Source organism: Ursus arctos, unplaced genomic scaffold (assembly GCF_023065955.2).
Source record: "Ursus arctos isolate Adak ecotype North America unplaced genomic scaffold, UrsArc2.0 scaffold_4, whole genome shotgun sequence".
In the NCBI taxonomy this organism is placed as follows: domain Eukaryota; kingdom Metazoa; phylum Chordata; class Mammalia; order Carnivora; family Ursidae; genus Ursus; species Ursus arctos.
The window spans coordinates 83,628,285-83,655,282 of record NW_026623056.1 but is presented as its reverse complement, the minus strand read 5'-3'; the positions used below and the strand labels follow the sequence as shown (position 1 = coordinate 83,655,282).

Genomic DNA, 26,998 nt, shown 5'->3' with positions numbered 1-26,998 from the left:
GTTCAGCCCACAATTCGGGTTTTGGCACGCTCCAGAGTCAACATCACTGAAATAATCCATTTAAGAATGTAAACAAATTCTGTCTAGCTTACCTCAGTTAATTCTTCTATAGTAGCTCCTCCTGACTTTTTAGCAACTTTCTCTTCTATTGTAGGTGGAGGTGCAGGCTTTAGGTTTGGCGGTAAAGGAACACCAGCCTTAGCACACATGGCAGCTGCATTAGCTTTGGCTATTTCAAGTAATTGAGCCTTATCTGAAAGAGGAAAAATATAAGCAGTTTTCCTATAGGCTAAACACATGTTGTATTATCTAAAATCTTATGTGGTAACAAAATTAAAGGCATCAATTTTCTGCCCTAACATATAGCTGTGATCAAATCACTCCTTGGCTAAGTTTAAGTAAATGACTCTAATAAATTGACATTTAACTTCCCATTCAAATACTATACAAAATAGCTAAATTATACAACAACAATCACTCTACTACATACACACACACACACACACACACAAATGGCAGAGCCCTCTTTATTTTCCAAAATTATGATGCCCTTAAAATTACTTTCCTTCTAATCTCTGACATTTTAAATCACTCTTTAAGCCCAAGTTCAAGTGCCAACTCTTCTAATAGGCCTTAAGTCAGAATTTAACACTTCTCCAATGTGCTCCCCAAAGTGCCTTACCTATACCAGTACTTACATCACATTCTACTTTTTTCGGAAAGTTACTATTTGGTAAAAGAGACATATATTTTGTTTTTGTATCTTTATGTTTTTATCTTCTCATTTTATCCATGTCTCCTCTACCAACTTGTAATCACTTCAAAGATGTAATTCAATGAATAAAAAAAGAACTCAATTTTTGTTGAACTGAATGCATTTTCCCTTATTGCTCTGTTAGGGCCTTCTTCAGACAATCCTGACCTAGAAATGTCCAATCTACTAAGATAATGATAAATTATCCATTACTACTGCCAGGTAGTCATGCACTTGATCAAGTTTTAATCATCCCTGCACACTTAAATCAAGAGGAACTAGAGCACTATACTTTTAAAGGCAGATTATTAAAATACTAAAATCATTTTAACAAATTTAACTGTTTTGCTAGTACCACCCACCCAGCTAAAAAATAACTCCCCATGTGCAAAATTCCCTACTCACTTCCGTTCTTTATCCATTGTACCAATCAGAATAACCTTCACACAGATTTAACAGTTCTGTGTTGCCATTTTCAAACATGTAACTTACTTAAAAAGAGACACTGTAATTTTAGGCTTATTTGCAAGAATCTATGTTGGAATATATATATATGTTGGAAATCTATGTTGGAAATACATACAATAAAACAATCTGAGCACATACCAGCCTTGTCGTTAACTTGTACTATCTCTAGTTACGGAAGATGACTGAAGCAAACTAAAACTCTGAGTATGAAAACACCTTGGTTCTAATACGCTCCAAATACAGGTCTTTTAAACTCTAATTATAAATGTACTTATCCCTACACAATTTCCAAACACAAGCAAATCTAATTACCGTTGACCCTTGAACAACGAGAAGGGTTAAAGGTGCTGGCTGACCCCTGTAGTTGAAAGCTTCATGTAACTTCTGACTACCCAAAAACTAATAAGTCTGTTGACTAGAAGCCTTACGGATAACATAAACAGATTAACACATATTTTGTATATGTATTACACGCTATGTGCTAAAGGAAAAAAAATTTAAATAAGGAAAATACACTTACAACACTACTACCTTATTTATCAAAAAAATCCACATATAAGAAGACCCATCCAGTTCAAACCCATGTTACCCAGGAGTCAACTACAGAAACTTAAAGACAGAAATACTTATTGTAAACCAATAACCCAAAATATTCCACCTGACTCAAAGATCAGAAGAAAAATTAAGTCATTCTCTATTACAATGCCATTAAATTTTAAAATGACTTACTCAAATCTGTCAGACGTTTAGGTGATCTGCCTCTTTCAGAAGACCTGGATCGTTTACGACGGATGGGAGATCTGCTAAACCTTCTTCTCAAGGGTGTTCGTGATCTCCTCAATCTTACTGGTGAGATACTAAAGCTTCGTCTCCTTACCACAGACCTTGATCTTCTCCGGCGGCTAGGGGTACGGCTCCGGCGGCTTGGGGTGCGGCTCCGGCGGCTAGGGGTGCGGCTCCGGCGGCTAGGGGTGCGGCTCCGGCGGCTTGGGGTGCGGCTCCGGCGGCTTGGGGTGCGGCTCCGGCGGCTTGGGGAAATACTAAAGCTCCTCCTCCCCACAGATCTAGATCTTCTTCGACGACTAGGAGTGTGACTCCGACTCCGACGACTTGGGGTACGACTGCGAGCTCTAACTGTTTTCCGGTTATCCCTGGAACTTGATCTTTTTCTTTTTCTTTCCCTGGACTTCGACCTGTGCTTTGGAGATCTTTTACGCTTCTCTTTTGATACAGATCGCCTTCCCCTGGACTTTGACCTTGACCTGCTGCTCCTCCGCCTGCGTCTTGAACGGGACCTTGAACGCGTTTGAGAGCGATGAGACTTGGACTTAGATGATCTCTTCCTCGCCCTAGAACGAGATTCGCTGGTACGCTTGCGTGATTTGTGTTCAGAAGACTTGGAACGCTTGCTTCGAGATCTTAATGAAGAGTCTCTTTTCTTCTCTTTCTCACCCTTGTCCCGGTTTTTGTTTTTCTTGCTTTTCTCATGTGTGTCCTTAACTTTAACAAAAATTTCATAATCATCTTTTTCCTCTGAAGAAGACTCTGAAGCTCTTTCTGGTATACTGATTACAACTGGACTGGCAGCAGATTTGTCACGTTCAACCTCACTTGCAAGCAAAGGTCCTTCAATACCAGCTCTAAGGCTTGTAAGACGTTCCATGTCCTTAGGAAGTAATGGTCTCACTAAATCTGCTTCATTAATATCATCAATATTGGCAGAAAATCCTGAATCAGGCATTATCTCTTTAGTAGGGAGAGGTACTTCTTTATCTTCTCCACTACTCTCTTTAGGACTGAGAGCAACTGCTAATGTCTGGTCACAATCTTTTATAGATAATGGTCCTTCTGCATCCTTAGTAATGAAGTTATTAGATGGTAAATCAAGATGAATGTCTTTAGCAGGCAAAGGTCCCTCTATGTCTGCTTCACTACCCCCACTAGGGCTAGTGGAAATTATCATGTCATGTTCAGTATCTTGAGTAGTTAAGGATACTTCAACATCATAATTACTAACTGAACCAAGAGCAGATCCTGTGGCAAACTCAATACCCTTACTAGTTCCCACTGCATCAGGTTCAAGAGCAAGGGGACCAGCAGAAGATAGAGTTCCTCCATCAGCTTCACTAACACTAGAGCAGGTATCCAATACTGTGCATTGCTTAGTCTCACTGATGGACAAAATATTCCCTTCACCAATTTCACCAACAGCACCAGTGCTGGCAGCAGACACTGTATTATGTTCCATATCTTTAGCAACTAAATGATTATTTATATTAAGGTCTATATTTGTACCATGTTCACTTTCATAAGGGTCATTCTTCAGGTGTCCTTCGGCATGTGGCTCATCATCTGAATGCATGGGAATCTCCTGTATGCCAATCTCTGGAGCAAGACTTTGATCACCAGATAGTAAATTCACTCCTTTGATAACATTAGACTCCAATAGCATTGGTGTAGACTCTAAAACCATCTCAGTTGGTATTACTTGGGTCTGCTCTGAGACAGTGACAGCAGGCTCTGAAATTATCACAGTGGATTCTTGGAGAGAAACAGATGGTTCTGAAACAACTGCATTAGGCTGAGGGACTGACACTGCTGGCTCCAGGACAGGCACAGTAGGCTCCAGGGCAGAAACAACTGGCACAGGAATGGTAACATGCTCTGACTCGGCCAAGGCCAGGGTCTCCGGGACAGCCTCAGCAGGTGGGTCTGGAACAGCCAAAGCTACTGGGTCAGAGACAGCCACAGCTGCTGGGTCTGGGATAGCCACGGCTGAGGTCTCCAGGACAGCCACAGCTGGGGGCTCTGGAATAGTCCCAGTTGGTGGCTCTGGAACAGCCACAGCTGGGAGCTCTGAAACAGCCATGGCTGGCAGCTCTAGAGTGTTCTGTGATGGCTCTGGATTAGTTGCAGCTGGCTCCAAGAGAGACAGAGACACCTCTGAGGCAACATGTCCTGAAGCTTTCATGGAATCAAAGGTTTCTGCTGTCTCAGACATAACTGAAGGCTCTGATGTTAATACAGTTGGTTCAGCTGACATTATGGGAGTTTCAGATACCACGTAAGTCACTGCTCTCTCTGGAACAACTTGATGTTCTTCTGCTACTACAGCAGACTCTACAGGTGTTGATGTAACCAAAGACTCTGGCTCTAATGGCTCTGGAACAGTCACAGCAGCCTCTGATGCTAACACAGAAGGATCCGACACTGAATAATTAGCAGGCAATGCTGAAGGCTCTGAAATCTCACTCTGACTCACAGAAGGTTCAGACAGCGACACAGACTCTTCAGGAGGTAATGCTGGCACCTCAGTAGGCCAAGTATTTTCAGCTGTTAATGCTGACTGCTCAGTAGGTAATGCTGGACCCTCTGGTGGTTCCTCAGGAGGCAATGGTGGTGTCATTGGTGGCTCTTCAGGTGGCAATGGTGGCATTGTTGGAGGCTCTTCAGGAGGCAAAGGTGGCACCATATATGCCTCCGTGTATGTATCAGTATAAGAATCGGTGTAAGAATCAGCTGCCATAGACATCATTGAACGATCAGCAGTGTAAGATGACATCATAGATCGGTCAGCTGCAGAGTACGATGACATCATAGACCGGTCAGCAGCAGAGTAGGACGACATCATAGACCGGTCGGCACCCATGGACATCATAGATCGGTCAGCCATTGGGGACATCATGGAGCGCTCGTAAGCTGACATCATAGAGCGTTCATAAGCTGACATCATAGAGCGCTCAGCCATAGGGGACATCATAGAGCGCTCATAGGCTGACATCATAGAGCGCTCATAGGCTGACATCATAGAGCGCTCAGCCATAGGGGACATCATAGACCGCTCATAGGACATCATGGAGCGTTCATAAGATGACATCATGGAACGTTCTGCAGCATAGGACATCATCATAGAACGTCTAGATGCTAACATCAGGGGTCTTGGTGCTAACCTATACGGCCTGGGGGCTATTCTATAGGACCTGGGTGCTATCCTATAGGGTCTAGGTGACATCCTGTAGGGATCAGGAGTTAGTCTGTAGGGATCATGGCCTAATCTATAGGGGTCTTGCCCTAACCTGTAGGCATCATGACCTAATCTATAAGGGTCATGACCTAACCTATAGGGATCCTGAGCTAACCTGTAAGGATCCTGAGCTAACCTGTAGGGATCAGGAGATTTTGAACCCAACATAGCAGAATCCTGGGTACTAGATGCTAACATCTGGGCATCCATGGTACCAGATGCCAACATCTGAGCATCCATGGTGCCGGAGGCTAACATTTGAGAGTCCATAGTGCCTGATGCTAACATCTGAGAATCCATAGAGCTAGTAGCTAACATCTGGGAGTCCATGGTGCTGGTTGCTAACATCTGGGAATCCATGGTGCTGGTTGCTAACATCTGGGAGTCCATGGAGCTGGTTGCTAACATCTGGGAGTCCATGGAGCTGGTTGCTAACATCTGAGAGTCCATGGAACTGGTTGCTAACATCTGGGAGTCCATGGAGCTGGTTGCTAACATCTGAGAGTCCATGGAGCTGGTTGCTAACATCTGGGAGTCCATGGAGCTGGTTGCTAACATCTGGGAGTCCATGGAGCTGGTTGCTAACATCTGGGAGTCCATGGTGCTAGAGGCTAACATCTGGGAATCCATGGTGTTGGACGCTAGCATCTGGGAATCCATGGTGTTGGACGCTAGCATTTGGGAGTCCATGGTGTTGGACGCTAACATATGGGTCTCCATGGTGTTAGAAGCTAACATATGGGATTCCTGGGCCATCAAGGGATCCACTCCTACTGTTACAGAAGTCTCCCCCACTAATGTAGTAGGCAGCTCCTGTGCTACCGTATTATAGGATTCCAGCGCTGTCGTCGAGGGCACCTCCAGGGACTGCGACACGGTCATCGTTGACAGCTCCGTTGTCACCACAGACTGAACAGAGATCTCCAGCGCCACAGTTGCCACAGGCTGCCCAGGCAACTCTGGTGCCCCAGGCTGCCCTGGCAACTCCAGCACCCCTGTTGCCAGAGGCTGCCCCAAAAGCTCCAGTGCTCCAGCTGCCCCAGACTGCCCCGAGAACTCCAGTGCCCCAGTTGCCATGAGCTGCCCAGGCAACTCCAGTGCCCCAGTTGCCACAGGCTGCCCTGACAACTCCAGTGCCCTAGTTGCCGAAGGCAGCCCTGGCAACTCTGGCACCCCAGTCACCGAAGGCTGCCCTGGCAACTCCAGCGCTGTCGTTGCCACTGGCTGTCCTGGCAACTCCAGCACCATCGCTGCCTCAGGCTGCCCCAGCAACCCTGTTGCCGTTGTCACCTCAGGCTGCCCAGGATGTTCCACCGTTGTCATCCCCACAGGCTGCTCCAACTCTGATGTCGTCACAGGTTGTTCGGTCAACTCCATTGCTACTGTTACCGCAGGCTGCCCTGGCAACTCTACTGCCGCTGTCACCGCAGGCAGCCCTGGCAACTCCTGTGCCATCACAGGTGGCTCTGGTACCTCCTGTGGTGGCTCCAAACCCACGGATGGTGCTGGAAGCCCTGGCAATTCCTGCGACAACTGTGGCACTGATGTCGCAGAGGGCCCCGGCAACTCAGGCACTGCTGTCGCAGGGGGCCCTAGCAACTCAGGCACTGGGGTAGAAAGGGGGCCTGGCAACTCTGGCAATGGGGTAGCAGAGGGCCCAGGTAACTCCAGCACTGGAGTCACAGGGGGCCCCTGCAACTCCGGCCTGGAGGTCGCAGGTGGCCCCGGCAACTCCATCACTGAGGCCACCGACGACTCCGGCAGCTCCAACGCTGTGGTCTTGGGCAGCTCCAACAACTCCTGTGGTCTTGTCATGGATGAATCTGCAATCTCCGATGGTACCTCTACAGGCTGCTCTGGCAATCTGAGCCCTTCGGTTGCAGATGACTCTGGAAAATCCATTGTTGTTGATGTGCTTGGCTCAGGGTGCACCTCGGTAGGTATCTCGGATGATACCACTAGGGTTTCTGATGAATCTAGCCCTTTTGCTACTGGAGGTTCTAACATGATCTTTGATTGCTCTGGAGATGTCATCTCCAAAGATTTCAACACAGGCTTCATTTGATACTCCATTGACATTGTTACAACTGGCTCAGGTGACTTTAGCACTACTGTTGTAGTAGGCACTGGTGCCGTTGTAAAGGAATCCAGAATCTTTGTCATGGATGGTTCCAGCGTGACTGCCACAGACTGCTCTGACTGCACTGAAATTACTGATGTTGATGCAACTGACAGTTCTGCAGTTTTTGTAGCTGGCTTCAGAGTTTCTAAGGTGTGTGGTTCTGACACCTCCATTGATACCACAGGAGGTTCTAACACAACTGCAGGAGATTCACTGGTCTCAGAAAGGCCAAACGCTCTTACAGGATGCTCCAGTGCCATCACTGAAGGTTCAGTATCAAACTTCAAAAACGAATCCGATTCTAAATCTATGTTCCCATCATGATGTGATTTTGCCTTTGATTCAGATTCTTCTGGCTGTCTTTTATACTTTTTTTCCTTTTCTTTCTTCTTTTTCTTCTTTTTATTTTTGTGCTTTTTATGCTTCTTTGACTTTTTGGTGGGAATTTCATCAGTAGGATCTGTTTGTACAGACACACATCTACTTTTTCTGGAGGCCTCCTTCAGGTCTGAAATTTAAAAAAATTAATTTTGTCAAACATTCCCCAAAGTAAACTTAGATAATAAATCACATAAACAAAATTTACATTCCATGTTAAAACACCATAATGTAATGTTTCTCATTAAAGTTACTGAAAAAACTATTTTCAATAAACTAATTATCTAAAGACTGAAACTTTTCCATTATTTCTTTCTATAACTAAAGTCTAGGTTAAAAACAACTTCTCAATTTATCAAAAAAACTTAAAAGTCACATTAAAATGTTTTACTAAGCTTATTTACAACTGTTTTCTTCAGCTCTCAAATTATAGCAAACTACTTTCAAACTACACTTACAAAAGAAAATTTCCTATTATCAATTGTTAAAACTCCTATAAAAATACACACATTAAATGATTTTTATGACTATTTAATAAACCCTATTTATACAGGTAACAACATGGCACTGGCTCTGGAACAGACGGTCTGCTTTTGGATTCTGAATCAATTACCACTCACTAGGTGAATGGACTTGGTGAAATTACTGACACTGTGTCTCCTAGAGTTAAAGGACAAAGTGAGTTAAAACACAAAGCACACTGAACAATGCCTGGTACGTAATAAGCCCTCAGCAAATGCCAGTGATTGCTTTCATACAGTATACAAAGGGCTGAACTAATGAAAAGCATCAACATGAAACTTGAATTTTATCTCAACACACCCATGTTACATTCTAATAAAAATACATTTTCCTTCAACACTTCCAAAATTACTAAAATAACCTCCTTGATGTTTCCATTTAAAAAATACGTCACTTCAGGAAAGAAAGTCTTATACCCCTTTACATTTAAGAACTCTGCATATCTGAAAGAAAAAATTGCTCGTTTTCTACTTTACAACTAGACTAACTTACTCTAATGCCAGTATCAAATTAGATAAATTTTAGTGATCCCAGAAAAGCTGATCAGAAATCCATGCCACTGAGATTATGGAAAAAATGAATTAATACATGACAAGATCCATTCCAAAGCAAAACTATTTTCTATCTCTTATTTATTATACACCTAATGCTAGTTAGCTAAGTTATACTCAAGAAAAAGTTGCTACACCCATGAATCTAAGTATAGCTGAAATCTATGCTGTTTTCTTTTACCATATCCTAGATCAAAAATAATAAAAATAAAAAACAAAACCCATTTCCAAAACTGTAGTTATTTTTGTGATCATAAATCTTTAATTTCTAAGCATCAATTAATTCCCAAAACACTAATTATCAAAGCGATGATTCCTCTCCATTCATGAACTTTCAAAAGGAATAGATGCAAAAACAAGGCCATCTCTGAGCTTGGGCTTTAAAATAAAACCTCCCAGAGTTTTAAAATCATTACAAATTTGGTCCAGGCTCCTGAACCTTCCAAAATGGACATTTACACAATTGTTCCATGAAAACCCACATTCAAAATCCTGGTAGAGGGTCACTACAAACTGAATCGAATAAAGTTATATTCCACCAACAAAGCAATCAAGTATCAATGCTCACGTTTCGGTACAACTGTATTTTCAAAGACAACTTTAAACAAAGTCTTCAATTAAATAAGCTAACCTCTAACTTACTGAAGTTTTATAACTAGTGAACATTTTTAAATACCCTGCAGTAAAGAAATAATACCGTTAACTATTTAAAAATCTTAAAGTTTTCAAGATAGCTGATTCTCTCCAGCTTACCTGGCTTATATCGTAGTTCTGTATCTAAGACCCCAGAAAGTACTTCCTCTATCTTCTGAACTATTTCTTCATTTGGGAGGCTCCTGGCAGAGGCAGCTGCATCACCTGCCTGGTTTCCTTCATTAGGTGTATTTGTTTCACCATTGAGCTGGCCTTCACTCCTTCCACTTGACAAGAAAAGTTATCAAAATTCATTAATACTTCTACCACACCATACAATATTTATAACTCAACTGATTAAAATAATCTTATGTTGTTCATACATTTCACCATTTTTGCATTTTTCAGATGATACTCCGCACCAGCAGTACTTCCTTCACTCTATCTAAAGTTGGTACATTTTCATTTTTACACAATTTTCAGAACTATGAAAGTTAAGAAAAAAAAATTTTAAAACAGCTTTCTAACCTTTTTTAAAAAATAATACAATATCCCCAGAAATATAAACTGATTTAGATTTGTGTTACTTGTATATTTATCTCAGGAGAAAAAATAGTAAGATCACAATCACAAATCCAAACAAAAATATACCACGTGACATACATGGTACACTATACCATTCTAACATTATGATAAAAGCTACAACCACAATAAAACCACGCCTGGGCATGGATCACAACCACCATCAACAGTATCAAGGAACAGTTAACACAAACACATTGAGTAGAAAGGGTAAATTGTAGCCTCTGATCAGGTTTAGACTGATCAAAGTTATTGAAATACCATGAAGTTTAAAAAGAAAAATACATTTATACGATTTTTACCCATTGATCAAGAATCCTGGTTATTTTCTGATGTTCAAAAAAACTCATGGAAAACAAGTGACTTTTTTTACAGCAACAGTAAACTAATATAAACAGTTTTAATGTGTTTTCAATTCACAGGGCCAGAAAAATCTTGACGTGAGAGGCATGTCATTTACACTATTTTTGTGTAAGTAAATAAAATTGTTTTGAAAAATAACTTCAACACTTTCAATTTAATTAAAATTAGCTAACAAAACAGATCACACAATTATGCTCCACTACTTGATGAAAGTCTGAATGGTCAAAAATCAAAAAAAATTTTCAGTAGTTAACTGTTATTTGGGAATACCTGATTTTCTAATACAAGTCACATAACAATAATTAACATTTACTAGTAATTAGAGTCATGGGTCTACATTTCTTAACTCATTTAATCCTAACACAACTCTGTGATTAGCACTATCATTCTGATTTTTATAAATGAGGAAAATGACACACAAAGAAGAAACCTAACTAAAGTTCACGCGACTATTATGAGGTGAAGCTGGTATTCAAAACCAGAGCTCCTACTTAACCACCATATACTTATATGTATATATATAAAATAGCTATCTTTACTTAAACGTCAGTCTTCTTACCCGAACTAATATATGTAAAAACAGATGGGAAAATACGGCAAATATAGCTCACTGAAATGACAAGCCAAATTTTGTTTCTATACAGATAATGTATTACGTATTATTTGACAAGCTAAATATTCCTCTAATTAGTTTATCTAATATTCTTTTTAGACTTTGTTTCTGTAGCTCTTTTACACTTTTCCTAATAAGTGCTTACGCATACATGATCACATTATTAGGGCATGGATGTAAAACACAGAGAAGTACAACTTTAAAGTCGGTAAGAAAATAATCATCTTAAAGCTACCAAACATTTATCTCAGTTACTAAAAAGGAATGAAAATTTCAAACCACCTCGATACCCAGCAATACGTTCCAACAACAGAATTCTATGAAGCCATAAAAAAAAGTCCCAAAGACAACCGAAAATGTGAAAAAGACACACTTTTTCACAATCAGGTGAAAAAACACAAAACAAGATTACACTTCACAAAATATGTATGTGCATCTGTGCACACAAAGAAAAAAATGAACATAAAGAATATTATGTTGTGGCTTTTCAACTTTCTGATTTATTTTTTCTAAAAATTTTTATAATAAAACACTTGTTTTTCAAATACAAAAACTGATTTTTAAAAGGTATAAAAAACATTACAATAAACAAACAATCATCACTTCAAACTATTAAAGTTTTCAGAAAAAATCATATTCCTTTACCTCTGGACTTTTCTCATCACCTAAAATCACTAACATATAACAAAATTTTAAACATCAATGAAATGAGTGAGCGGATATATTTCCTGCTTAAACAATATATCCTACAAAAGTAGTAATTTTAACGATACTATATACCATTGCCCCAATAACGCCATGTTAATTTCAGCGCGTAATTTACAATTGCGTTTTCAAATTCACGTATTGCTCTTACTCTCAACTTTTAAAATGTATCTAGCAAAAACATTTGAACCCGGAACAAATATTTAGGTTATATAAGGCAAAAATACTCAAAGACAACCACGAAACAACATGACCAACACCATTTTCCTTCCTCGGTAAACAGCTATTTCTTTGGAAATCTCTTCCTGTTCAAATTTTGTGGAGCCAAGGGTAAACTACGTAAAGTCCATGAGCAATGGTAAAAGTAGCGTGTTGGTCATACATGTCAATTGGGGCGGGAGAAGCAAAAAAAAAAAAAAAAAAAAAGACCGAAACACAAAGCCTACTACCCACTTGCCAAATTGAGAAATTACTAGTAATTCAAAGTCCCCTTCCATTCTCACCTCAAACATTTCATCAAAGTATCTAATATTAATTTGTTAGCTGCTTTAACTTCGATTTCTAATCCATTAGAATGCTGCCTGGTGGAAGCCATAGGACACCAGGGCCCAAATAATCTAATTAAAGGATCCCGACCCCCCAAATGGTCTGAAGTGTGCAATAATAAAGCGGATTTAAGATTACTCAAGAAACGGCCGTTAGAGACCCTTTCCGGTCATAGGCACCGGCCGGCGAAATCCGCGGAGGCGGAGAGGGGGAGGGGAAACGCGGCGGCGGCGGAGGAGGAGCTGAGGAAGGAACTAGGCCCGTCCCTGGTGGACAACCAGGCCTACAAGTAACTAAAAGGGAAGAGATTACCAAACGGAAAAGAAAAATAAGCATCTTAACTCGGTTCTAGAAGAGGGACTCTGGGGTTACCTCGGAAAAGGCGAAGTTCCTCGCTGGAAAGGGAGGGAGCGGATGGGGGGGGGGGGGGGAGGGCCCGGAAAATGGATCCCAGGCCCAGGCGGGGCTGTAGCGGGGCCTGAGGCGAGGAACGACGGCGTCTCTGAAGAAAGGTGCTGTGGAAAGCTAAACGGGGCCCTAACGGTCCCTTGGGAGCAGAAGAGTCTGGGAAGCGTTTACCTGGAAAGCTCCTGTTGAATTTCCCGGAATTTACTGACCACGAAAGACCTAAAAATCTGCTCGATGTTGGTCGCCATGGCGTCCGCTCCGTTCTCTCAACTCCTCCTCGCTAGTCCTCCAGGCTCCCAGCATGCCTCGGGAGGAGGCGCAGCGGCCAATTCCGTCTCTCGGCGTCCTGATTGGCTTCTGTGGGAGCGTCCAGTCCGGCACGCTCCGCCGCTGGGCCAATCAGTGAACACGGCCCAGTTCTCCTCCGCTGTTTCTGAGCGGCTAGGGTAGAGGTGCTGACGTTTGCGCCGCGCACGACTGTGTCCGCCATGTTAGTGACTGACGCAGGCGCCATTACAGGAGAAGTCTCTCTTGAGGCGCCTGTGTCAGCTTGTTGTTAGTCTCCCAACAGTGTTTGGAGAGGCTTAAGAGGCTTACTAAATGCTCAAGATTATATAGCATGAGAAAAGGAAGCAAGAAAGGCTACGTGGTTTGACACGGGGCCTCCGCCGTTTCTGGGTGGCGCCAAGTTGTGTTTTGGTAGGGAGATGCATCCGGAAAAGCATTAATCAGCGCCCGTCCCCACTGTGGTGCGAATAAGAACACATTTTTATCCCCATCTTTTTCCCATGGCATCCCATAATCACTTCCCTCACCCCGTCCTTTTTTTAAGCACTAGGCCAGAGGCCTTAGGCGGCCTGCTGTTCAAAGCCTGGTGCATTCTTAGTCTCCTCAGGATACCAAGCGGGTCAGCTCTGACTCGTTACCAACACACAATTAGCTTATCGTGGGTTTAGCATTTTGGCGCTCCCCTTCCACAGAGCTCTGAAGGCTCCCGAGGAGGAACAGAAACGTTACGTGGCGCCTCATACTAAAGTGATAAACGCGCAAGGTCCTGGTAGCTTAACTATGGAGTAAGCTGAGGCCGCGCACAGGAGCCAAAGGCAATCACACTTGATTACCTCGCTGCGGACACCACGGGCCGCGCGCTGACCAATGGGGTGGCGCAGCCGGCCGCTGGGCGGGGCGGGCGGGGAGAGGCGCGCGCCGGATTGCGCTGGGCCGACTTCCGGCGCGCGACTGGCGGCTGGGCTGCGAGCGCGCCGAGGAGCGTGCAAGTGTGAGCGGCCGGACCGCCTTGTGGAGGTGCAGAAGCTCACTCCGGTTTTAAGTAAAGTACATTTATGCTTTGATTTGGGGACTTAACATCAGGAATTGGATGAAACTGTAGAAACTGGTTTCGCTGTAGGAATTCTCGTCTTGTTTTTAAATGCTGTGGGTGGGGGTTCGCCATGTGCTTTTCCCTTCTTTTAACTGAGGTTTACGTTGGATCTTCCACTTTCCCTGCCATATAAGATATCGGACCTTTTTGTATCTTTATACCTTTTTTAGGTCACAAGCCTAAATTGCATATTTTCTCTTTATGCAAAACCCAGTCTGTTAGCAGACTTAGTCCACTTCTGTAATTGGTTTCTGCTTTATATTATTCACCAAGTCCTTTGCAGTGGCTTTTCCTGGCTCTTATTCTCGTTTTAAATTACCCATTTAGATGACTGAGGCCCACGAAGGTTAAGTTCCTCAGGGTATCCCAGCTAGGGGCAGTCTCTAACCAAAGCACTTTGGAGGCCAGGCCTCCTAACTACTCCTGGTGCGGATTCCTGCAGGCTGAGGGCTAACGCTGTTTCTGTGATCCACTGTAGTAACTAGGACAGTTTCCCTTTAGTGCCCCTCCTGTTCAAAGTAAGTGTAATTTTTCTCTAGGTTTCAGAAAAAAGTCTGTTTGTTCCAGATATTTCAATACACGTGGCAGGTTTTTTCCATTAAAATAGCTTTTGCCTCTCTGAGACAATAATTGAGCAAATTTTTTTCTTCAAGTTTTCAGTGATTATAATCTCAGTTGTTAAGAGTATTCGAAGCAAAATTGCACACATTGGAATCCAGACTTTACTTCCTCTTAGATATGTGACCTACAGCAAGTTATTTAACCTGATTGGACCTCAGTTTCTTCTCTGTAAAATGAGATGGCTGTTTTACCTCACAAAATCCTTTAGATTATGTGAAGTAATTCGTGAAAAGTATTTAAAATAGCATCTGGAATAAAGTAAATGCTCAAAAATTGTAAGTGTTTTGTATTATCAGCTTAAAGTTAAGTATAATCCTAGCGTCACACAAGAAGTTAACTGATTTCAGTTTTCTGTTTTAAGTTTGCCTTCTACATGATGAAATGCCTTCTAGAGATTAGTAAATTCGTGTGACAGAGTATTTCTTTGGTTTTTCTTTGCCTGTTAGTACTTCTTCCTGTCCCTAATGCATCAATTCATGTAAAAGTAACAAAATATTAAAACATTTACTACTGCCGAGTGTCAGAAATTATATGAGGTGTTTCTAAATGTCATTTCCCAAAAAATGTCCTTTCAGTTAACCTTTATGTAGCCTCTTAAGGCAAGTTCTCCTATTTCCATCTTTTAAGATGTAAAGAAATTGAATTAGAGATCGTAAGAGCTTAGCCAAGGTCCCACTGCTCACTTGAGTTGAGATAAGTATTGCATCCATCCTGCTAAGAATCAAATGCCAGAGCCAAAGTGAGACATGTTCAAGTTTGATTTTGCCTTCTCTACCAACTTTCTAACATATTACACTGACTTCTTAAATCAGGAGTCAGCAAACTATGGCCCTTGTGCCAAATCCTTCCTGCCACCTATTTTTGTACATCTCACCAAATAACAATTTTTACATTGTTAAATGATTGGAAAAAAGGAAGAATGATATTTTTATGATACGTGAAAATTATAAGATATTCAAATTACAATGTCCATAAATAAGGTTTAATGAAACACACCCATGCTTATTCTTTATAAGCTTCTAGTAGCTTCTTATCACTTAGAGCAGAACATAGGCAAACTATGACCTACCACCCACTGCCAGTCTATGTAAGGCTTTCCTGTACATTGCCGTGTTAATCCATCTCTGTATTGTCTATGGCTGCTTTCGTGCCACAGCAGCAGAGTTGACTTGTTACTATAGAAATTGTATGACTCTCAAAGGTGAAAATATTTATTATCTGGTCCTTTACAGGTCCCAGTCTTAAATATTTCTTTCATCTTATAACTTTAAAGTCTATTATTTAGGGGCACCTGGGTGGCTCAGTCATTAAGCATCTGCCTTCGGCTCAGGGCGTGATCCCAGAGTCCAGGGATCGAGCCCCGCATCAGGCTCCCTGCTCCACTGGGAAGCCTCCTTCTTACTCTCCCACTCCCCCCGCTTGTTTTCCCTCTCTCGCTGTCTCTCTCTGTCAAATAAATAAAATCTTTAAAAAAAATAATAACTGAAGTCTATTATTTATAGTATCACAAGGCTTAGAAGTGGGTACTTTAAACTTGGGGTCTGAATTTGCAGTATTAGGATTCATGTTTAACTGAGGCTTGATGATTATAAATCTTTTAAGATTTTTTTTTTAATTTATTTATTCGACAGAGATAGAGACAGCCAGCGAGAGAGGGAACACAAGCATGGGGAGTGGGAGAGGAAAAAGCAGGTTCATAGCAGAGGAGCCTGATGTGGGGCTCGATCCCATAACGCAGGGATCACGCCCTGAGCTGAAGGCAGACGCTTAACTGCTGTGCCACCCAGGCGCCCCTATAAATCTTTTAAAAGTGGGAAAATGAAGCCTAAAGAAGGGTGATTATTCATAGTTTTGTTTTGTTTTTTTTTCAAATCAGGTAACAAGTCACCATTTTATTCCTTAACCTAACTCTAGGCCAGTCTGCCTCATTTTTAAAATACCTCCCTTTGGGCGCCCGTAGGTAGAGCATGTGACTCTTGATCTCAGGGTCGTGAGTTCAGGACCCACATTGGGTGTAGAGATTACATACATGCATACCTCCCTAATCTTTGTGAAGTATGGTCATCTCAAATTATGAGCCCTAATTTTTCACAAATGAATCTTTGGGATATTTACATTTAAGTATTTAGAAATTGTGATTTCTTAAGTATGTGCATTCTAAAATATCAACTGTGGTTTTCTTTCTGCAGCTTTTATTTTCCTTTTGAATTCCTGTTTTGCAGACAGAGCAATGGCAGCCCGAGTACTTGTAATTGGCAGTGGAGGAAGGGAACACACACTGGCCTGGAAACTTGCACAGTCTAATCATGTCAAACATGTGTTGGTTGCCCCAGGAAATGCAGGCACTGCCTGCTTGGAAAAGATTTCAAATACTGGTAATCATCTTTTAAAGTGGGGAGTAATAGTTAATCATTGTAAATGATAAACTGTTAACTATATCTGTTCTGTATAAGGTGGATAGCTATTCAGATCTAAATGTTTTTCTTAACCTTAAAATTCATGTGGTAATTTGAATACTTGCCTAAGGTTGTAAATTTTAGGTATCTTGTTCAGAGTGTGGCATTTCTTTATCTTAAATTACTTTAAACGTTACAAAATATACCCATTGAAGAAGTCATAAGTGCCTAAAGTTAAAGGCAATCTGATGTGTATTTTTGGAAATGAAAACTTGAGCAGTGCTCTTAAATGTAAGATTTGGCAGTTCTGAGTCCATAATAGACCTCAACCTTTATCTCTTTCACTGGTAAAAGTGAAAAAATGATCAGTTCTTATGTTACATTAAGTTCTTTAGTGGCTTCCTATAGTAGTTAGAATAAAACTCACTCCTTAACATTCTTGCCAAAGCGCTTTGCGATCTGGCTTCTGCCTAACTTTCCAGCCTGATATTTTATATTCTTTGTTTTCTTTTCACTATGTTCTGTCCATGCAGTCCTGCCAGTTTCCCAAACAGAGCTGCCTTGAACTTGATATTTGTTTGTTTCCACCCCTAGCATGACTGGCTCCTCATCATTCAGGTCTTAGTTTATATGTTAACTCCTCAAAGAGGTCTTTCCTGAAGTTTCTAAGTAAAACATGCCCACCCCATTTCTTTTGTTTTCAGTCATGAACCATTATATGTATTTACTTTACTTTTCTATTGTCTATCTCCTATCTTCATTTCCTTGCTAGAACATAAGCTCTAGAATGTAAGCTACATGAAGGCAAGGAACACTTCTGTCTTGTTTTTGCATTGTGTGCACCATGCCTAGTACCCTATATGGCACTTAATATTTACGGAGAAAACACAGACCCAACAAGCCACAAATTGGGAGAAAATAATTGCATGCGTAGGACCAAAAATAATAAAAAGATAAATAAGAAAGTATCTGCTTCCCTGGGACCTTAGCTCTGTGGGTGAGGTATTACATGTGTTTATTGAAGAACTGGTAGATTCTATCTAGATATAGTGATGTTACACAGGCCAGCCCATGAAAATCTCCCAAGATTGCCATGAGACTGCTACCACTTGCAGCAACAGGTTAGGTGTGTCCTCTCTCTCTTGCCACTCTATTGTACAGAGGTTGTTGGTTCTGCTCAGCCCAATTGTGTTTGCAGATACTAACCCAGAGTGCATGGTACTCCATCCTTAGCCTACTCAGGCAGCTCCTATAGATTGAGAACTCTAGTCTTTCTGCACTTACCCCAACACACCAGAAATGTCACAGAGTAGTTTAAGACTTCAGCCAACTTAAGAATGGTGGTCCAGATACAGTGAAATAGGAGGATGCCTATAGAACCAACACAGGCTTAATATGTGGTTGATCCTGCTCCTAGTTATTTAGAATTCCATTGAGAAAATTTTCCTGGCTTGTAGGTTGAAGTAAGCTAGGTCTTAAAACTGTCGTTCAGGGGGCACCTGGGTGGCTTAGTCAGTTGAGCATCAAACTCTTGGTTTCCGCCCAGGTCATGATCTCAGGTTCATGAGATCAAGCCCTGCTTTGGGCTCTGCAGGGAGTTGACTTCCCTGCGCCCACCCCACGTCCCCCCCCGTCCCTACCACCGTGCTCGAGCACTCTCTCTCTCAAATAAATCTTTAAAAATAAATACATACGGGGCGCCTGGGTGGCACAGCGGTTAAGCGTCTGCCTTCGGCTCAGGATCCCAGCGTTGTGGGATCGAGCCCCACATCAGGCTCCTCCGTTTTGAGCCTGCTTCTTCCTCTCCCACTCCCCCTGCTTGTGTTCCCTCTCTCGCTGGCTATCTCTATCTCTGTCGAATAAATAAATAAAAAATCTTTAAAAAAAAAAATAAGTACATACATACATAAATAAAATTGTCGTTCAGTTCTTAGCTTACTCATCTCTGCACAAAGACCCTTCCAGCTCAACCAGAAATAGCCTCTTAGTTCACCTGATATCATTAGATTTGCCTAATGTGTTCACACTTGGTTTGGTTTTTTGTTTGGTTTTTGTTGTTGTTGTTGTTTGGTTTTGCTTGCATATTTTTTACCCGACATTCCCATATAAGCATCCTAAGCATAGAGACTTTGTGTTAACATCTTAAGTCAGTGACTAGCACAGTATCTAGCACATAGTGGTCTCAGTAAATCTTGAGTGAATAACATTAAAAGGCGGTTTCTGAGTATACTCTATGGGACATTTTTTGTTTACAGTCAATGTGACATGAATACCGTAGTCAAGAAAGTACTTCAGTACCTCTTTGGGAAGCTTCCTGGTATTTTCATCTAACTGGCTATAGTAATCAAAGACTGAGCTTTGTTGGTTAGCCTAATGCAGTATGCTCTGAATTTCTAATGGTAGAACTATCATCTGTACCCATAAAAGAAAAGCAATAGTTAATAAGCATTTCAAAGTATAGTACTTATTTTTCAGCATGACTGTTAATTTAAAGAATGTTTGTATCAAGTGAGGTGGGGTGTTTTTTCTATTCACAGCCATCTCGATCAATGACCACACTGCCCTTGCTCAATTCTGCAAAGATGAGAAAATTGAATTCGTAGTTGTTGGACCAGAGGCACCTCTGGCTGCTGGTAAAGTTCATTTCTACTTATTGTTACAGTATATGCACTGCCAACAGGAGCTTAGAGATCATCTAAGCCAATTCATTTTGCAGATGAGGGTTTCTACTATCATACCACATTGGAAAAAGAGCTTTCACCTTAAAATTTATGGGTTCTACATTTTTTTCCCTGACGCATCACTAATGTGATGAATGAAAGAGCAAATTTGCAACTGTGGAAAATCTTTTAAATGTTTATATTCTGCTCTGTTCTGGTGTCCATTTAATAATCATATGTTTGACGCTAACAAATACAACTTTTGCTGGATTTGATCCTGTTATTAACGTTTTTGTTTATATCCCATAGACAACATGAAAAACTTATTCTCTGCCACTACTCATCTGCCTTATGCCAATGTAGATTTAGTCTAATCCTGATTCTTCAGAGTCAAAAGGCCCTACAGAGACCTTGGTTCACGTAAAGCTGCTCATTTCCGTCCGTAGGAATTGTTGGGAACCTGACATCTGCAGGAGTGCGATGCTTTGGTCCCACTGCAGAAGCAGCTCAGTTAGAGTCCAGCAAGAGATTCGCCAAAGAGTTTATGGACCGACATGGAATCCCAACTGCACGGTGGAGAGCTTTCACCAAACCTGAAGAAGCCTGCAGCTTTATAATGAGGTAGCTAGAAGACTGCCTGTGAGGGCAGTTGTTTTGTTAGGATATTTAAATATACAGGTCACTTTTGTGTCACAGATTTATAGTAAGGTAATCATGGCGGAAAAACTCATGCTGCATAGGTTGCCTTTTTACATTGTCAAAATAGGATGGGACTCTGTGCATGTATACTTGTACAATCTTGCGGCTTTGCAGAAAGAATATTTTTAATATTACTGAAGAGTTTCTAGGGGAAAAGATACATTTGGTTAAGCAGTCATGCACTTCTCTTATGGTCAAACTAACACAGTGGCATCTTACAACATAAAGGGTATTGATTCTTTCATAAATAATTAACTGGATTGAAGAGTCATCACTTGACCTTCTGCCATTGCCACTTAGATCTAAATCTTAAGACTAAACATTCTTGTTCTCTGTTATATCAAAAATATGAAGCAGTTAATAAATAGACACGTGCCTTTGCCCTTTTTTTGTTGACACTTCTCCCTTTTACCTGGTATCTTTTCCTTTTAGTTGGGTCAATTTCATTCTTTATTCATTCTTCATCCTACAGGGTTTCTTAGACACTGAATGTTATTATTTCCTTGTAGCCAGATGCCTTGGGTAAGTAACAATTTTGTTACTTACTTTGGGTAAGTCTCCTTCTAGATCTCCAGTCCCACCCAACAGAAGAAATTACCAAGAACAGTTTCATCTGTGTACTTCCAAAAATGACTTGCGTATCCATGCTTATGATGGTCTTATACAGTCACATCTTCTACTGGAATGAGAGTACAATTCTCTGCTTTGTTCTTTAGTATCCTTCCATACTTAGACTGTACAACGGCTTTTGTCTTCCAAAGGTGTTGCTTGTATGATCTCATGATAAGTGAAAAAAGCAAAATTGTATGTACCATATGATCACAACTATAAAGGAATACATAGGGAAGAAATCCCGGTGAGAAGTATATCAGAATGGTGTTGGTATAAGTAATTTTTTTTCTGCTTTTTGGTGGTTGCTATAGCACATCATTACATCTCAGAACACTTTAAGCTTTTGAATTTGAGGATTTATTGGATATTGAAGATTACTGTCTTCACAGTTCAGACTTCCCTGCTTTGGTTGTGAAGGCCAGTGGTCTTGCGGCTGGAAAAGGGGTGATTGTTGCCAAGAGCACAGAAGAGGCCTGCAGGGCTGTACAGGAGATCATGCAGGTAGGTTGTTCCTCTGGAAAAGTCACACTGTAATGGATACTCCTTAAGTTCATGAAATATTGCTCAAGATAAGGAGAACCTATCTAACAAACACACAGGTAAGTTGTTTTTTATAATGCCATGTATTATACTCCATCTCTGTAAAAGGGTTTTTACAGATCTACACTGATGGCTAAACCACCATGCTATTCTTTGGAAGTGAGTTCTAGCATGCTTTGTTGACTGCTACAGAAAAGTAGTAAATCCTCAGACTACAGTACCTTCAACTTCTCAACCATCCATGGAGACCAAAGTATTTGTCTTTTGTGTCCCAGGTCTAAGAGAAGTGAAGCAATGAATTAATATACTTTGCTTTTACCGTCCATCTTGGTGGTTGTTCTCCCTTATAGAAATCTATTTTCAAAGGCATCCCCTAGTATAAGGGTACCAGGCAAGCATATCATAATTATAATCAGACATAAGAATTAAGTGGTAAGGGTGAAAATATCTTTTTTCTGTTACATGTTTGGAAACTGAAAAGCCAGATCCCCAGAAGAGTGTTAATGATGTGTTCATTTCATCTGTACCAATACTGGCTCTGCATTATTGCCACTGTCAAAATAGGAAACATTCATATGGGGCACCTGGCGAGAGATTACTAAATAAATAAGCTTTTAATTAAAATAAACTTATAAATAAATTAAGTTTTAATTTCTTAGAAGTTTAAGTAATCTCTACGCTTGACGTGGGGCTCGAACTCATGACCCCAAGATCAAGAGTCACATGTTCTTCCAACTGAGCCAGCCAGGCACCACAAATAAATAAACTTACAAAAAAAGGTGGGGGAGGGGCATTCATATGTTCCTTTGAGGTTCTCAGAAAAGGAAAAGGAAATTACAGTACCAGTGAATTGGTTCATAATACAAATGGTGAAAAATGACAACAGCCCATTGAGTAGGGGCGCCTGGGTGGCACAGAGGTTAAACGTCTGCCTTCGGCTCAGGGCGTGATCCTGGCATTCTGGGATCGAGCCCCACATCAGGCTCCTCCACTATGAGCCTGCTTCTTCCTCTCCCACTCCCCCTGCTTGTGTTCCCTCTCTCACTGGCTAATAAATAAATAAAATCTAAAAAAAAAAAAAAAAACAGCCCATTGAGTAAATATTAAAACCCTTTTTTTTTTTTTTTAATATACAACAAGGATAAAGCTTATGGAGCAGCTGGAGAAACAATTGTCATTGAAGAACTTCTTGAAGGAGAAGAGGTGTCTGTATGTATATCCATCTTTTTGGCTTTTATGGAGTATGAGAATCTGGTTGCTTCATCTGAAAGCATAAACCCAGCACTTAAAAAGGAATTTGTATATGTTTAGTATTTTGAATGCAAGTGAGAAAAGAATTTATCCTCTTTTAATCATGCCCTGTATAACAGTAGAGGACTTGGATTTTTATCACATATTATTTAAGGGGGGGTAAAGTTGAAATATTTCACTTTGAGAGTAGCTTGACTTTTTTTCCTAACTGGCTCAAAAATTACGGATCCTTCAGAAATTGAGTATGCAAGATATTTTGATTCCTGTTGTAGATAGCTTAGGCTTATTTATGTTTCAACTCACTTAAAAAGAATTCTTTTTTTCCCTGAGAAGAGTTAAAGTACATATGGTTCCCTTTGTTAAATTTTTTTTTTTTACTTTTTGCCATTTAAGATAAATGGGCTATTTTGTTTTCTCTACAGTGTCTGTGCTTCACTGATGGAAGGACGGTGGCTCCTATGCCCCCAGCACAAGACCATAAGCGACTGCTGGAGGGAGATCACGGCCCCAACACAGGGGGAATGGGAGCCTATTGTCCAGCACCTCAGGTACTTCCCAGAGGCCCTGCTGAAGTTCATTAGTCATTATTTAAGTCTTCTCAAAGAGCTCTTGGACCATATTTTTCTGTCTGTTTTCTGGACATGATATTACTAATCAGCAATTTGGATCTCCTGTTAAATGAGATGTATCTCTTCCAATCTCACTCTAAAACCTTTTCTAAAGTCTGAAGAATTAAGCGTGGATTGAACAGATCCTTCTAGGTCCTGCTCTCTACACACTATATTTAACCCATGAGAGCCAATTATAGTCTAAAATTATTTTTTATTCATCTTTGGATATCCAAGGTCCAGCACATAAGTGCTCAATAAGTGTGTGTGTCTGTGTGTGTGAAACAGAGATGAATTGAGAACCAAGTCCAACTATAATCTGTTCACGGTCTCTGTACTTCTTGGTGGGTACATAAAGTATGTTTCCAAACAATTTCTGGACAGTTTTTCTAAGAACTCTGCATTGGGTGTCTTATAAGTAGAACTAGTATTTCAGAAACTCACCCATTCTTTTCATTGATGATAGTCAGTGCCTTATACACATTTTTCTTAATTAAAAGATTAAAAACAGGATTTACCTTAAGCTATAACTGCTATTTAGGAAAAGTGATTTTAGTTTAAGAACCATCTCTAGGGGCGTCTGGCTGGCTTAGTCAGTGGGGCATGTGACTTGGTCTTGAGGTTTTGAGTTCAAGCCCCACATTGGGTATAAAGATTACTTAAAAATAAAATCTTTGAAAAATAAAATATTTTTTAAAAATAATTATCTCTAAGTCTAATTTTTATGAAATAGGCATAGAATATACCAGAAGAATACAAAAGGGCCTCAAGGTGGTAGAGGAACTTTTTTCATTTTTATTATTATGTTGTAGGAAACTATTTTTAGCGAGTTTTAAGTGTGTACATGTTTGAGAATCTGTAGGTTTAGCGGTAAAAGGTGATTTAACATTTAGTCCTGAGATGGCAGCTGACACTGATCAGTAAATATATAATCTAGCTTCTGCTTGTGATAATTTTTATCTCTCAGAGGTCTTTCCTATTTTATAAGAATAAGACTGCCTACTTGATAGGGTCAATGTGAGGATTTTAAAAGCCTATGAATTTAAAGTGCTCAGCCTATCTGAGGTAGTAAAAAATAATAATTCTCACTGTCCCCTTTCATTGTCCTATATGGTACTGCTTACAAGATGGTTGTTTGGGTTTTTTTTTTTTTTTAAATACCCGGTTACATTTAAATGTTTCTGTATGTTCCCCAGGTTTCTAAGGATTTGTTACTGAAAATAAAAAATACCATTCTTCAAAGGACAGTGGATGGCATGCAGCAGGAGGGAATGCCGTACACAGGTGAGCGCATTGATGTCATTGTGGACATTATTCATAGAGTGACTTTACACCTTGACAAAACTTCCCCAGTTTCTCTTTTTTCACCAGCTTTTAACTGACCGTTGTTGTAACTTTTGCCATGGTTAGGGCAGAACCTCGAGTATTTGTAACTTATATTCTAATTTTCAGTCACAATACAATGTTTCATTATATTTTGTTTCTGTTTCTGTTTCAATGAAGGTGTTCTCTATGCTGGTATAATGCTGACCAAGGATGGCCCAAAAGTTCTGGAGTTTAATTGCCGTTTCGGTGATCCAGAGTGCCAAGTGGGTAATAGTTAAAGATAATATAAAGCATTACTTTGTAGATGTGTGTTTTTTAATCTCAGCATTTGTCAGCCTCAAAATAATTACCTTTAAGGAATATATGCAAGTTCTGCTGGTATCTCAGTAAATACGCTCTCTAGAGAGAACTAAGATTTCTCTCAGTTGCCATGTTGATTATGTTTTTCCAGGTGATCCTCCCACTTCTTAAAAGTGATCTTTATGAAGTGATTCAGTCTACCTTGGATGGCCTGCTCTGCACATCTCTGCCTGTTTGGCTTGAAAACCGCACTGCCATAACTGTTGTGATGGCAAGTAAAGGCTATCCAGGAGATTACACCAAGGGTGTGGAGATAACAGGTGAATGAATATCTGAGAACAAAAGTTGGAATTACAGTGTGACAAGTGACCAGCATTACAGTAGACCTTCCTCCCATGCTATGCTCTGTTCCTTTTAGAGGTGTAAGGCCATCAGAAACCTTTCAGGGGTTTTTTAACCATGTTGGTTGAGGGTGTGCAAATACCCAAAATTACGGTATTTAAAGAACTGCCATCCATTTTCCTTCCTGCGCAAGGAAGACCTATATGGGCCTAGCCAAGTTTCCAGAGTATCACTCAGTGTGCCTTTCTCTTCCATCCTCCAAGAGCCATGAAAATAAAGGGAACTCATAAGAGTCAGAGCACCATTAGTAGAAACTGCATCAGATAAATTTCAGAGGCATGATCACAACTAGACACCCCACCTCCTGGTTGCAGCATACCCCATAGTCACTTGGATGACAGAATTAAAACAGTTTTAAAACTATAACCTTCTCTTATTTCTTTTCATAAGAAGTGAGGCATCTCTTGTTAAATGATGTTAAATAAAACAGTGTCTTAAAATGCCAAATAAGTTCTAGTGCCATAAGCCCAAAGGCAGACCTTCAAGATCCCCAGCAGGCTACAGTTTGGCCTCCTTCAGGACCCCAACGGTGTGTTTGGTTCAAACACCCTAGTTCCTGCCTTACCCAGATGGTAAGTCCATTGCCCTGTGAATCCCAGTCGTGGCACCTGTGCAGTTAGGAATTGATTGCCATTTTTTTTTTAAGATTTTATATATTTATTTGAGAGACAGTGTGTGTGCACACGCACACTTGCATATAAAGTGAGCAGGGGGAGGGAAAGGGAGAGAATCTCAAGCAAACTCTACACAGTGTGGAGCCAGATGCAGGGCTTGATTTCACAGACCCTGAGACCATGACCTTAGCCAAAATCAGGAGTGGGATGCTCAACCAACAGAGCTACCCAGGCGCTCCTGATTGCCTTTTAAAATGAACAAAGAGAAGGGATAGAATCACAACCACTTATATTGGTGAAATTTCCCTAAGATTGAGGTGATAAGTGTAATAGTCATTTCTGAGACAGCAATATTAGGTATTCCCAATACCAGTAGGTACTTGGGTACATATGACTGATGCCCCTGTGTTATAAAAACATCTAGGGAAGACCTGTGTTAACAAATTACCAACTGTGATGCTAAAAGAGAAGTGGTGGCCAAAAAAGACAAAAAACATATGAGTGGGGTGTTGTTGTTTTGTTTTGTTTTTGCCTATGTTGGTCACTTGAGAATGTAGGAAATGTGGTCTAATGATATTTTAAGTGTAAAATTATGTATGAAAGCATAATTCAAAAGAAAATTAAGCTAGGGATTTTAGATTGGGTTTTAAAGATTTTATAATTGTTATATTAGGTGAAAGATTAAGAATATATTTTGCGCTACAGCTCTATTGGTTATTTAAAGAAGAAAGAAAGAAATTTGTATGGCTGTGATAAAAAAGAAATTCCTTTACTCACAAGCAAAAGATGTGATCAAGTATAGGTTTTATTCATTGATGTTTAGGGATTTTTCTTTTCTTTTCTCCTCTTTTAAGTTTTAGTTTTTAACGTCCTGTCAGGAGAGAATAACTGCAGCTGACCCTTGAACAACATGGGTTTG

At 40.6% G+C, this 26,998-nt stretch overlaps 2 protein-coding genes across 9 annotated transcripts in view; one reads left to right on the top strand and one right to left on the bottom strand.

Annotated features, from left to right (window-relative positions):
* The window catches only part of SON (SON DNA and RNA binding protein), a 32,009-nt gene extending 19,031 nt beyond the window's left edge, over positions 1–12,978 (bottom strand). For 3 of the 5 annotated variants that reach the window (XM_057306588.1, XM_026510252.4, XM_026510283.4), the window contains exons 1-4: positions 12,841–12,978; positions 9,573–9,739; positions 1,952–7,876; positions 93–253 (exon numbers count right to left, since the gene is read on the bottom strand). In XM_057306588.1, coding sequence (XP_057162571.1) covers positions 93–253; positions 1,952–7,876; positions 9,573–9,739; positions 12,841–12,917 — 6,330 coding nt within the window. In that variant the 5' untranslated portion in view covers positions 12,918–12,978. The remainder of the gene's footprint in view (positions 1–92; positions 254–1,951; positions 7,877–9,572; positions 9,740–12,840) is intronic. The other 2 variants (XM_026510093.4, XM_026510044.4) reach the window with 1 other exon arrangement.
* Positions 12,979–13,882: 904 nt separating this feature from the next.
* The window catches only part of GART (phosphoribosylglycinamide formyltransferase, phosphoribosylglycinamide synthetase, phosphoribosylaminoimidazole synthetase), a 29,213-nt gene continuing 16,097 nt past the window's right edge, over positions 13,883–26,998 (top strand). Inside the window, exons 1-10 of one of the 4 annotated variants that reach the window (XM_057306582.1) lie at positions 13,883–14,004; positions 16,894–17,046; positions 19,605–19,700; positions 20,174–20,348; positions 21,428–21,539; positions 22,719–22,787; positions 23,252–23,377; positions 24,634–24,721; positions 24,941–25,026; positions 25,215–25,383. In XM_057306582.1, coding sequence (XP_057162565.1) covers positions 16,902–17,046; positions 19,605–19,700; positions 20,174–20,348; positions 21,428–21,539; positions 22,719–22,787; positions 23,252–23,377; positions 24,634–24,721; positions 24,941–25,026; positions 25,215–25,383 — 1,066 coding nt within the window. In that variant the 5' untranslated portion in view covers positions 13,883–14,004; positions 16,894–16,901. Of the gene's footprint in view, positions 14,005–16,860; positions 17,047–19,604; positions 19,701–20,173; positions 20,349–21,427; positions 21,540–22,718; positions 22,788–23,251; positions 23,378–24,633; positions 24,722–24,940; positions 25,027–25,214; positions 25,384–26,998 lie in introns of all 4 variants that reach the window. The other 3 variants (XM_026511333.4, XM_057306583.1, XM_057306584.1) reach the window with 3 other exon arrangements.